The 13,099-nt window shown below is 38.2% G+C and overlaps 6 protein-coding genes across 6 annotated transcripts; all 6 read right to left on the bottom strand.

The window, feature by feature from the left end:
- Nucleotides 1-644: 644 nt before the first annotated feature.
- On the bottom strand, nucleotides 645-1,637 carry TM35_000113360 (putative amastin; the record flags this gene model as incomplete). The annotated part of the gene is made up of 1 exon (XM_029025045.1): nucleotides 645-1,637. One exon carries the CDS (start codon nucleotides 1,635-1,637, stop codon nucleotides 645-647), a length of 993 nt encoding a protein of 330 aa, XP_028883868.1.
- Nucleotides 1,638-2,326: 689 nt separating this feature from the next.
- Nucleotides 2,327-3,211, bottom strand: TM35_000113350 (haloacid dehalogenase-like hydrolase; the record flags this gene model as incomplete). Its single annotated transcript, XM_029025044.1, has 1 exon — nucleotides 2,327-3,211. The coding sequence occupies one exon, from the start codon at nucleotides 3,209-3,211 to the stop codon at nucleotides 2,327-2,329; it is 885 nt and encodes a 294-aa protein (XP_028883867.1).
- Nucleotides 3,212-4,236: 1,025 nt separating this feature from the next.
- Nucleotides 4,237-5,523, bottom strand: TM35_000113340 (putative tryptophan-dioxygenase oxidoreductase protein; the record flags this gene model as incomplete). Its single annotated transcript, XM_029025043.1, has 1 exon — nucleotides 4,237-5,523. The coding sequence occupies one exon, from the start codon at nucleotides 5,521-5,523 to the stop codon at nucleotides 4,237-4,239; it is 1,287 nt and encodes a 428-aa protein (XP_028883866.1).
- Nucleotides 5,524-6,511: 988 nt separating this feature from the next.
- On the bottom strand, nucleotides 6,512-7,597 carry TM35_000113330 (uncharacterized protein; the record flags this gene model as incomplete). Its single annotated transcript, XM_029025042.1, has 1 exon — nucleotides 6,512-7,597. The coding sequence occupies one exon, from the start codon at nucleotides 7,595-7,597 to the stop codon at nucleotides 6,512-6,514; it is 1,086 nt and encodes a 361-aa protein (XP_028883865.1).
- Nucleotides 7,598-8,274: 677 nt separating this feature from the next.
- Nucleotides 8,275-8,721, bottom strand: TM35_000113320 (putative chaperone; the record flags this gene model as incomplete). The annotated part of the gene is made up of 1 exon (XM_029025041.1): nucleotides 8,275-8,721. One exon carries the CDS (start codon nucleotides 8,719-8,721, stop codon nucleotides 8,275-8,277), a length of 447 nt encoding a protein of 148 aa, XP_028883864.1.
- Nucleotides 8,722-9,272: 551 nt separating this feature from the next.
- Nucleotides 9,273-11,327, bottom strand: TM35_000113310 (uncharacterized protein; the record flags this gene model as incomplete). The annotated part of the gene is made up of 1 exon (XM_029025040.1): nucleotides 9,273-11,327. One exon carries the CDS (start codon nucleotides 11,325-11,327, stop codon nucleotides 9,273-9,275), a length of 2,055 nt encoding a protein of 684 aa, XP_028883863.1.
- Nucleotides 11,328-13,099: the final 1,772 nt, after the last annotated feature.

Raw genomic sequence — 13,099 nt, 5'->3', positions numbered from 1 at the left:
AAAAAAAAAAAAAAAAAAAACAATAATAATTACAGCAACATGAAATGAAATAGAAAAGCAAAATCCCTTTATTCGTTTTCTTTTTCTTTACTCTACTACGCATTATCATCATAATCATCATCATACATTACTTCTCTAGGATCAAATAAATACATACACACATATCAGAACAATAAAAATATTCAAACAGAGTTGTTACGTGTTGTACTTCAAACTTCATTCCATAACTATACATATATATATATATAGTTATCATTGGGGGATTTGAAGAAAAAGAAAAAAAAAATTCATCATCATGAAAATTGTTATTGATAATGATGAGTTCGTCTATATCACTAAGTGTGAAAGTGAAAGAGAAATAGAGAGGGAAATAAACAATCAGACACGCACAACATACACATACATACACACACACACAGTAAAGTAAAAAAAAAAAAGAGAACAAAAAAGATGTACAGAGTTTTTACGGCAACCAGATGAGGTGCGATTTTCACCTCTTCTCTATTGGATTGGATAGGGGGTAATAATAATAGTAATAATAACAATTGAAGAAAAACAAAGAAACAAACAAAACAGTCAAGAAAATGACAATATTTCATTTCTCTCCTTTCTCTTTTCTTTTTATTTCATTTGCATTATAAATATCAAACCACAAGAGCAAACAACACTAAAGAAATAATCTCCAGAATCCAAGCAGTTAAAAGTAATCCAAATCCCACCCCATAAGCCGTCGTTCGGGGCAGTTGTGTATCTTCACAGTAGCGGGAAGTATAGATACTAGTCGTCATACACCAACAAATCAATTCAAAGACTAAAGCCACTGCTGTTACTATTACAATACGCCACTTTAAAGGAGATTCTACTTTTAAAAGTGATGCTTCTTGTTGATTATTCACTCCTTCACCATTAGAAGCAGCATTTACAATATATTTCCTTCTTCGTCCTTCTGCACGATGAATCATTAATGCCTGTAAATTAAAGAATAACAAAGCACTCATAAGAAGAATAGCCAATATAGAGAATGCAGCTCCAGTTTGCAATCGAGTTTTTATCTTTGAACATGAAAGCAACTCTGGGCGGATGGAGTAACTAACGGTATCACAGCTGTTCTTATAACCCCAATAGGTATAACAGGCACCCCCAACCACATCTAACTGTGAAAGGGAAGTTCCCAGAATCGTAAAAAACCAGTTTACAAAGGAAATAACGAAAAATATACAAAAAACAAGTTTATTATTAATACAAGAGAAAAATCCATTAACCTTATTCACTACAGGTGCTGCAGGATTTTTCCATTTGGGTTTTGGTTTTTCTTTCTTTCCCGCTCCACGTGTGGGAGTCTTGTTGCGGTTAGAAGGTGTAGTAGTAGTAGTATTAGTATTAGCTGCTGCTGTTGTTGTTGCTGCGGGCTGCGCGGATTCACCCGTTTGTTCTCGTCCATCGCCGCTATGCACATCATTCTCCGACAATTCTGATAAACTGTCATCATAATCATCACCACGAGGGGAATATTGTTGTTGTTGTTGTTGTTGTTGTTGTTGTTGATTGCGTGCTTGTGGGACTTCATTTCCTTCTTGGGCTCCAGTTCTACTGGTGGGTTTTTTCCTGTCAAACATCTTGTTGATACCCTTGAGCATGGGAAGAGATTTATTTTTTTCTTCACTTTCCCGTTCAACCCCTTTCACTTTCTATCTCAGTATATATATATATATATATATATACTATACGGGGTGATCCCGAGTATTGTTGGACTTTGAACTATTTCTTTCTTCTTCTACTGCGTTGCCTACCTGCAACGAGTGACTACGTTAAAAGAAGAAAGAAAGAGAGAAAAATAAGTAAATACAGAAAAAAAAAACATCAAGTAATATATTGCACATCTGGATGTGCATAACTTTTTAAGGTCATGTGCTGGCTCTTTTTTTTTTCGTTTTATCGGTAGTTACCACTGATAGAAACGTTCAACGGTCAAAACAACTTCACGATGATTTCCATGCTCCCAGTTTGAATGGGCTATAATAACAGACCATTAATAAAATAAACCATACTTATCACCTATTCTATCTGATTACACATAAAAAAAAAAGAAAAAAACGAAGAACAACAAAGAAAACGTAAAATAAAAATAAAAGAACTTTTTTTTGATGAATTATTTATAATCACGTGTTTATGCTTACACAGATATGACTATATATATATATATATATATATATATATATATATGCCCCTCCTCCCCTCCCCTTGTACGTTGTGCATTCTAAATGCACGTTTTTTTTTTTCTCTACCCCTAATGATTTTCACCCCAACCCCCTTTCTTTTTCTTCTTTTAAAGCTCAAACACCTCCCGTAGCTTCTTCGCAACCGCATCCTCTGTGTTACTACCAATAATCTCCAGATGCGGTAATGCCTCCTTCAGTCGTTGCTGTCCATTCTGCATCACACAACCCTTTCCTGCGGCCGCCAGCATCTTATAATCATTCATACCATCACCAAAAGCAATGATATCCGCAACATCTATATTAAGCAGCGATGCCACGTGTGCCATGGCACTGCCCTTATGAACACCAGGCGGCACAAAGTCCACTATTGTTGGAAGTGAGAAACTGTGTTCACCGCAACCCTCAAAGCGGCGCTGCAGTACATTCTCCAACTTTATCAACTTCTCGTGAGGTCCAACATAGAATACTTCATGAACTCCATCGCTTGGATATGTATGAAGTTCTTCTACAACTTTGTAGGAAAAGCCAGAGCGGGCATAGGCGGCCAACATACGCTCCACACCGTAATTTGTTACCCACTCATCATGGCGGTACATATTGGTTGAAAATGCTGGGGGTGACTTCTTCTTTGCATCTGCGTCCTTGGTGGTACCATCCTCGCTCACATTATTATTATCATCATCATCATCATCACCATCGAGTGTTAGTTGTACTAGTTCCTTCACAACGGCGGGGTCCAGATCATGTGAGACAACTATGCGTCGTTCTGGGTCGTGAATGCGAGCCCCATTAGAAGTGATGATGTAACCACCTTGCAGGCCGCAGGCATCAATGGTGTGAAGGACATCCGGGAAGGGACGACCAGTGGCAAAGATAAGAGGAATTCCCTTTTCTTTAAGGAGCTGCAGTGTCTCGAAAGTGTATGCGGAGATGTTGTGATGAGCATCCAGGAGGGTGCCATCAAGGTCTGTTATCACGGCTCGAAATGGCATAGATGAAAGTAGGATGATATGTATGTATTTATTTATTTTCCTTCTCTTCTTTTGCGTGTGTGTGTAAATGTGATGTCGAGGGATTGTCTCAAAGGAAAGTAAAAAATCCCCTTATGTAAATTAAAGAAAATATAATGGTCTAAATTAATCCTATCCACCAGTTACAGAATTATTATTATTATTATTATTATTATTATTATTATTATTATTCATTGATAGCATCATAAGAAGAAAAAAAAAAGATCAATATATATGTATATAAAGAGAAATGTACATTTAACGATATGAAGAATAACAATAACATCAAAAGAGGCAAAAAAAAAAGAAAAGATCCAACACCCACACTCACAAAGTGAAGCAACATAACCAAAAAAAAAAAAAAAATGAAAAACAAAAAACAGGGCTACTTACACAAGAAGGGAGCACACAAATACAGATGATACACGAGACCATATTCGCAGTTTACCTTCTGGCACAAAAACGAAGAAAAGAACATTAGTAGCAAAACAGCAGGAGAAACATTACAAAGTCAAAAACACAAATATTGGCGTCGAAAAAAAGAAAAAAAAAAAAAACAGAGAAGAATAAAAGATGATAAAAGCAAATAATTACAAACAATTCCCAGCAGTACATAGTATCCATCGTCCAAAGGAAAAGTCCAGCAAAAAAAAAAAAAAGAAAGCGATACAACTTACACCACCGTGTAACGCGCTCAAACTCAGAGACACTTAGCACAAAGAGGGTTGTCTCATATAATCGTTCACCAATGCAGCTTATTTAATATGCACAAGGAGATCATTTTTCATATTTTTTTTTCTCCAGAAACTGAAATGAATCGACACGCAAACACACATACCGAGAGAGACAGATGTACTGATAGGTACACTATATAAGAAGAGAATATACAGAAAAGAAAAGAAAGCACATAACATCCTCTCTCCCTGTTTCTCCTTGTCATGGTGACGAATCTCACCCTCCCCTGCTGTTCTTGTGCTCCTAACTCTCTTTCTCTCTCCCTGGCCCGCCTATTCCGCCTCTTCGGACTTCTCCTTCGTGTAGCTGGAGAGTGGTGGGAGGGCGGAGGGGCGGATGAGCATCTTCCGCACGAGCCAGACGAGATGGAAGATCCTGTACCGCCGCGTCTGGTCCAAATACTCCACGCCGCTGGTCGTCCCGCCGGTCCCGCCGCGCCGGCCGATCATCCGCTCCGCCATGTGTGTGTGCCGGCCGCGCCAGAGCAGCATTCCCTCCTCCAGCGCCACGAGGGCATCCAAGAGGGCCGCCGCGTTCGCGCAGGCGTCGTCGTTGCGGTACGACATCACGAAGAGGGCGCCCCGCACGGCGCGGGTGTATTTCGCGCGGGCCTCGTCGTCCGGCAGGAGAACGCCGTCCGTCCACGCCGCGGGGTCCTCGAGCATCGACTTCATGTTCACCACCGCCGTCTCAACGAGCCGCTCGCTCTTCACATCCCCCCGCCGCGCCTTCGCAATGCCGTACTGCTGCTCCTCGTGCACACTGCGGGTGGTGCGCAGATAGACCTCCACAAAGTCATCGGGGACCTCCACACTCGCATAGAGGTCAATCACAAGCGAGGATAAACTCGGCTCACGCGCCTCACGCTCCAGAAGCTGCTGCTCCTCATCATGAAGATAGGAAAAGACAGAGGCATCATTCACAAGGCAGCGTGTGGAATTAGGAACACCAAGAAGTTGCTCAAGAAGACGAAAGGCAACAGACTGAAATCCAGAAGCAGGTACAAGATAATCACGAAATTCAAGAAACTCAGAAGGATGCATGGTTTCCAAAATACCAAATGCACCTGTACAATGATGAAATATAGCTTCAGCACGGTTAATATAACGAATTGCTTTTTGCATAAGTCGTGGTGTTTTCGTTAAGTCTGATAAAGAAATGTTTTTCAGACAATCACGAGAGAGACGTAGATCTTCAATCATCAATTTAAACCAAAGTTCAAATACTTGATGTGTTATAATAAAAGTAAGTTCTTCATGGTGTACTAATCCTCTTCCACCTGGTTTACCACTTGAAACACCATCTTGCAGCTGGGTAAGGACATCAATACCAAGATATGAGGAATAATGTGTGGGTTCCTTTTTTAATGTGAGAAAATCACTTTCTGTTGTAACAAATCCAAGAATAGAGGAATTTCCAGGATCATCAGAAGAAACTTCATTCCCTTCTTCTGCTACTTTATCACGTGTTCGTTTTTGTTGATTAACACCTGCACATCTTTGGTCATTGCTTCTGGGAGAATCTGATTCCAACTGATGTAAAAATGGACAACGACTCATATTTCTAAATTTTTTTTTTGCCTACACTAAATAATTAAACCTATTATCTTATCTCCTTGAGAAAACCTTTTTTCTTTTTTTTTCTTTCTTCTCTTTATCATAAACATATCAATAATTACAAATATACAAACATCATAAAGATGCGTGTTTATGTGTGAAAGGTAGAAAAAAAAAACCAGAGGGAGAAGGTTATTCAATACAGAGCAAGTGTAAAAAAAAAAAAAAAAAAAAAAAAAAAAAAAAAAAAAAACATGTAGAGAGATACAGAACATATAATAAGCAATTTATCCCATTGAAGAAAGAAGTCTTTTTCACAACGTGGCGTTCATTTATCTACCAGAGTGAAAGTAGATTGAATGCACGAAAAAAAAAGAAGAAAACAATGAAAAAGCAACAAACGCCACTTTTCTCTTCTTCACTTTTAATATAAAAAAAAGGGTAGAAGGAAGCTGGAGAAACACTGAAAGCAAGAAAAAATGAGAAACATAAAGTCAACAAGAGAAAAAAAAGTAAAAAAAAAAAAATCATATAGATAAAGTAGTGAAAGGCAACACTCACTACCCTACTAATGATTTCTACTCCTATCATTACTACTATTATATCACTATTCTCCTGAGGACTCTTTTTCTTTTTTTTTTTCTTTTGCAGCGATATGGTAGCCTATGCCCAACACACAGACAGAGAGACATTTACTCACACCCAAATAGATGCGTCCATATGCTTATAGTAAAAAATCATGTTCCCATATTTCTTTTCTTTTCAACGAAAATCACCACCCGTCAATGAACAAAAAAAAAAAAAAATAAATAATAAATAAATAAAATAGAAATTGTAATAATATGCAGAAAAAAAACATATTTAAAATCAAATAGAAAAAAAAAAACGAAATGCAGAGGTATCAAATAAAATACCAGCATCACAACGGATGTTCTCACTCTCTCTCTATATATATGAAAAAAATAAAAGTGAAAAAAAGGGTATCCATATTTTAGAGCGAAATAGACACCGCACCAACAAAGTTATCAGCTTTTGATGCAGCAACACGATTTACTTTCTTTTTCGGTGCAGTTTTTTTCGTCTTAGCGGCTCCTTTTTTGGACTTTTTGCTTTTTTGATTTTGTGAAGTCAATTTATGACCATTTCTTGCAGGTGATTCTACTGAAGTTTTCTTCTTCTTTTTCTCTACGCCATCTGCAGATGAAGAGCCCAATGAATTATCCGGATCTTTAGGCGATAGAGTAGCCGAACTCCCTACAACATCATCGACAACAGTAGGTGTTTGCTTACTGTTAACAGACTCTGTTGTTGAGTTTATTGTAGTATGAGCAACAGCAGCAGCAGCAGGTGTTTCCTTTACGTTAACAGATTCTGTTGTTGAGTTTATTGTAGTATCATCCTTATTATCAGCAGCAGAGGGTGATTTAACCGCAACTGTATTATCATCATTCAACTCATCTGCAGGATCCACGAGATCGATATCTCCTGCCGTGTGTTCATCTTCAAACTCAGCAGATAGAGGTTCTTCTGCTGTATTATTCAACTCTGTTTCCTCTTTTCCCATATCTCGCTCCTCTTTTCTTTGTTTATTCAGCGCCCGTCGATAAAACGTTGCGTGAATGACGAGTTGAAAAACCACTGTGTTGCTGCGATTCATCTCACGCCGAACTTTCCCTGACGAGATGGCGGGATTGCCATTCACCGACACAACGCGAACGGCCCGTGGTGAGGGAAGAGTGCTGCTGCTGAGGAAATGGCCGGCCACGACGGAGCCCGCGAGGAGCTCCGCCGGCAGGGGATTGAGATAAACGGAGGACTTGCGTTGATGGACATCTAACGTCCACGGCTCATCCAGCGAGCGGCGGGTGACTGTGAGCGTCGCCCAGGGATCCACGTGGCTGTTGGGGTGGTGGCTGCCACTGGGGTGAGTACTACTACTACTGCTACTAGTACTGCTATTATTATTATTATTATTATTATTGCTACTACTTTTACTTTTACCAGCAAGGTACTCATTCAGAGTGAAAGTTAGGAGTGTGGACGGTTTTGCTAACCATGCTCGGCAAAAGGAAAACATCAGAGCCTTTTTTTTTTCTTGTTTCTTTTTTTTTTTTTAAACTCTCTATGGTATATATATATATATATATAGGTTTATGTATCCTTGTCGCCCTTCAGCTAGTTTTCGATACCTTAAAAAGGGAAAAGATAAAAAAAAACCTATTGGATTCTATAGTTCTTTAAAAACTTTTATTATTCGTTAGCCTTTGTAAGAGACAGGTAAATAACACATATAACGAAGAAAACAAAAAAAGCAACAGAAAAAAAAGAAACCATACAAGTTCATCCCCACCCCAAGAGAGCAAAAAAAAAAAAAAAAATCAACAGAATATTTTATTCAAATGAATTTCTTTCAACCATCAGAGTTCAGATTAAACTGGGATAGTGAACCACATAACCTTCTGGTGTAACTAGTAGTAACACTCACCTTAACTCGCTCCTGCTCAACACTAACTGTAATAACAACATTTCCGTCCGAAATGTATATAAGCCGCCATTTCTCACATATAATTCATCCATCTGATTCCAAAAAAAAAACAAAACAAAACAAACACAGAAAAGAAGGAATAATAAGAAGAATAAGAAATGACTTTACACCAAAAAAATAAAGCCAATATGCCTCCTTTTTCTTCTTCTTTTCTTCTTCCCCTTCAACTTCACCCAAAGATACACATCATCCACGACCCTTTCCACTGTCTACCCTGGAATGTACTCTTCCTCTTCCTCTTCCTCTTCTTCACCATTCTTATCCACCTTCTCTGTTCCATTGCCATTATTGCCGTCCTTCTTCTCATGCGGGGTCTCTGTGCAGTGCCGCTTTGGTGCCGGGCCCGTCGCCTCGTCTGTGCGCATCACCGCAGCGCGGAGGGCGTCCACGCGGGCGGCGAAGTTCGCGCCGTTTGCCGTATCGTACGCGGCGCGTCGCTGCGGGTCTGCGAGGATGTTGTACGCCGCTGTGATGCGCTGGTAGCGCTGCCGCACCTCCGCCTCGCTGGCGGTCGTGTTTGTGCGGTACGCGGCGCGGTCGGGGTGGAGTTCGAGTGAGAGATGTTTGAAGCGGCGGGTCAACTCGGCGTGCGTGGCGGTCGCCGGCAGCCCGAGCTCGGCGTAGAGAGAAGGCGGCGGCGGCCCAGCGGAGGACATCACCCACTAATGAAAATAAAAAGTAAGAAATAAATAAATATGAAGAAAAAGAAAAGAAAAGGGAAAGAGAAACAAATAGGATATGTATGTGTGTGGGTTTGGGGAAACAGAAAAGGATTGAAGTAAAAGGAATAGTATATATATATATATATATATATATAGAGAGAGAGAGAGAGAGAGAGAGATATAGATAGCTAGAAAGAAAGGTAATATTACATCATGCTTTTACTTTAGCATATCTGAGAAATCACAAATCAAGTCATGCACAACATCCAACACTATTCCAAGAGGTAACCGTTAATAAATACCATGCGTTGGTTCTTTTTTTTTTTTTTTTACGAATACACACAACAACAATAACATCAACAAGCAAAATAAAATACAGAATAAGCCTCTAACCATTTTTCTTTCTCTTTTTACATTAGAGTCAGAAAAAAAAAGAAAAATTCAAGTTAAAAGCCATGGGTGTTTGTGTGTGCTTGTTAGTGCGTATGTGTGTGCATGTGTAGAGCGATAATAGTAGTAATTTACATATTGGAAAATGAATTTCTTTATGATAAAGTAAATATGGTAAGAAGTGTATGATCATCAAGAAAGTCTGCCAAATCAGAAATCATAGTACGTCGAATATCCAACTCATCCAGTGAATTCTTGCTACTTTTACTTGTATCCATCTCATTTTCTGTCGATTTATTATCATCATCATTTGAGAGAGGAATAGTCAATTTCTTCTCGAAAAGTATTAAACGTTCTTGGGCCCACTCGAACTCCATCTCTTTACAACCCTGTTTATACTCTTCCAACAACTTTGTGGAATTAAATTGGATTTCTTTCAATTGCATTTTCCTTCGTGACTCATCTGTGTAGTCAACCATCCATTTATGTACAGTGGCAGGCGTTACTATAGACTCTGTCTCTTCTCGTTCAATAGAAAGACGAACCCGCTCTTCCTCCCGCATTAATACTAACATCTCATGTTTAAGCATCCAACGATCCACTAGACGTTTCTCCTCATTTTCACAGAGACGACAAAAGAAGAGTCGTCTCTCTGTGTGTACTTTCTTTTCTAGTAGGATTAATTCACCCCGACGTTGATGTTCATATTCGACTAATAATTGAAGGGATAGGTTTATACAATACAATTCCAGTTCTTGTGCTCGAGATTCTTTTAGCTTTCGCATCATATTATTCGCAATACGTAAAAAATTATCGGGTTGAATTTCCCACTCTAGGGAACGACTCTCTTCCATCGTTAGAGCATCTCTTTCCCAATCTTCCATATCCATAAGCAACGTCCGCCGTGCATTTTCCTCTTCTGTAGTAATAACAAGTCTACAATCTGTTTGATATACATACATAAGATAACATGCCTCAACTCCTTCAAATGTTTCAATTTCACGACGGAAAGTTTCTTCTAAAGATAAAGTTTTAACAATATGGAGATATTGAAAAAAGTCCATATAAGGAGACCATCGTGTTCCACTATACCTTGGGGGAAAATAAGGTTTTTTTGGTTTCTTTACCTCTAATTGATCTTGTGTAGTAATAGTAATAGTAATAGTAGTAGTAGTAGAAGTAGTAGTAGTAGTATCATTATTACTATTATTACTCTCCTGAAGTGCAAGTTCCTTTTTTTCCTTTTCTTCTTCCTGTTTTGCAATTTTCATACAAAACGCATGATATCCCATTAATGTTTCAAAACTTTCTTGTTCATGCAATTCAATATTACGTAATACCTCAAATGCCTTCATACAATTTATTAACCGTGCCTTCATCAAGGCAAGTTCCTTCTTTCTCTGTGCAAGCAAAGCATTATGTAATACCTCATACTCACCTATTACAATAGAAACAAATAAACAGGGTAAATTGACTGCCGGCTCAAGTAGAATAGCAGACTCCTCCAGTACTTCCATATCCCACAAGAGACACCTACATGGAAGTGGATACTTACAAGAAATAAAAGAAGCAAGCAGAGAAATCCGCGCCCGTTTCTCTTCCGTAATGAGTTGCAGCAACTGCTGCCAGATGTTTAACTGCCGCAGAAAGGCATCCCATATTAATAATTTCCCCTCCAGCATTTCCTGCACAAGTCGCAGTTTGTGGCATCCCCGCTCCCACGGCTCCTCCACATTTCGCCATCGTTCCACCGCCTCGTCCGCCTCGAGTTGTTGGCGGTGAATTAAACGGCCGTTGAGTCGCGCCTCGCGTCTTTTGAAGGCGTTTTGTGTGAAGGCGGCGAGTGGGGCGTCGGAGTCGTACTGCAGCAGCGGCGAGGTGGCGGCGTAACTGCGGTGCAGAAGTGCCCGCTCCTGCTCCTCCGCGTACATGAGCCAATAAAGAGCGCGGGGGAAGAGAGGCGAGGGAGAAGAAGAAGAAGAAGATGATGATATCAACTGTTGTTGTTTTTCTTTTTCTTTTTTTTCTTCTTTTTCTTCGCTATTCTCTTCCATGGGTGTGTGGGGAGAAGGACAGATAGTATTATCTGGATTGGGCAAATAGGAGAAACGCAGTTTTGGGCGGAAGGCGACGGGGCGGTGCTGAGGAGCGGCGGGGTTGTACCGCGTTGTGGTCCGCTGCTGCTGCGGCAATAGTGGGATTTCAGCCATTATTTATTCTTTATATATATATATATATATATATCTTTTTTTTTTTTTTATTACTTACACACTGCCCTCAATGTGCTGCCGGGGGAAGGAACAGCAGAAAGAGAGAGATAGAGAGAGAGGACCAATAAAAATAGAAGAAGAAAAGAAAGAAAACTACTAAAAAAGAAGAGAAATAAATAAAGAATAGAAAAGAGATGATAAAAACGGAGGACATCCCAGTAGTTTTTTTTTCTAAAAGGGTAGTGAAGAGTTTATATTCACAAACAGAGACAGTTTGAGAGAAAGAAGATATAAAGATATATATAAATAAATAAATAAACAGAGAGAGACACTAGGATAAGAATAAAAGAAAAAAAAAAAAAACAAGCAAAAAAAAAGCAGTAAAGCAGTAACATAAAGGAAAGAAAAAATGTATTGTTCTCAACAGAGCTTCAATAACCGTGATGATACAAAAACAAACATAAATCAAACCATTATGAAAAAAGAAAAGAAAAACTCAAAGAGTGACATTTTACGGTTACCCCATTCATATCATTCTTATCACTTCAATTGTATTTCCCTCTTTTTTTTTTCTTTTTTTTTCCGTAAAAAAAAACAAACAAACAAAAAAAAACTCTTTCTTCGTTCTATTTCTTCAACGCAATACTACTCTTGTCAACCCCTTCACACTTCTATTCCACTCATACTCATTAAATAAATAAGAAAAAAGAAAAAAACGGAATGAGCCTCTAAATAAGGCGCAACAGCGAAAATAAAATAGAGGGATTAAAAAACAAAAACAAACAAACAAAAAAAAACATATACACTTTTCGGACGCCAATAAAAAAACATGAGGCGATAATAACAAAAGAAATACCTATAAGCAAAGGCATATATATATATATACTAGGGCATTCCAGGTATTCTTAAGCTAATATATACGTATATATATATATATATATATATATATATATATATATATATATACGTATATATCTACAATAGAAGAAATAAACTCCTCAATGCATTCTTTTTTTTTCATTCGCTTTTATCAGTCGTTTATATATGTATATATTTTTTTTCTCCCTCGTTTCGCATTTTCTTTCTTTACGTACCATTTGGATTTGGTTTTCTCTGAAGACCTTCTTTCATTTTCTCAGACGCGAACAGTAACACGTTTAACGATGAACGGAAATGCAAGAATTCTAACAGGAGAACAAAGCAATAACGGCAAAAATAAAAAACCATAATAATATCAATAGCTTTTGTGGATGTACACAAGTGTATATTATCTATATATATATATATATACATATATATATATACATATATATAGATACTAAAGGAGAAAGATTGAGTGTATACTGTAAACTTCATGTAATTATAGACTCCCATCACAACACCCTCCCCCATTCCCCCACACCCACCACAAGTGAGAAAAAAAACAAAAAAACCCAAAAATCGGAAAAAAAAAACGAACAAAAAGTCTTTTTTTCTTTTTTACATCAGAGTGGTAATACGTTTTGATAACGAACAAAACACGTACATACACAGAGGCAAATAAAAAAAAGGAGAAAAAAACAAAAAAAAAACATGTACAACAAGTAGAAAGAAAGTATATATATATATATATATATATATATACTTTGAGATCACGTACACACTTCTGTTATCATTGGTTTTCCTCTCTAATTGTATATACTCCTCTATTCACTTTTACTCTCTCTCTCTCTTACCGGGCAGTCGCAGAGCCGCACACTCACACATATACAGTTGCAAAAAAAAAAAAAAAA

The sequence above is a fragment of the Trypanosoma theileri genome, assembly GCF_002087225.1.
Source record: "Trypanosoma theileri isolate Edinburgh chromosome Unknown TM35_Tth_11_V1, whole genome shotgun sequence".
Lineage (NCBI taxonomy): Eukaryota > Euglenozoa > Kinetoplastea > Trypanosomatida > Trypanosomatidae > Trypanosoma > Trypanosoma theileri.
Note: the sequence above shows the minus strand (reverse complement) of the source record. Positions and strands in the feature narration are given on the sequence as shown.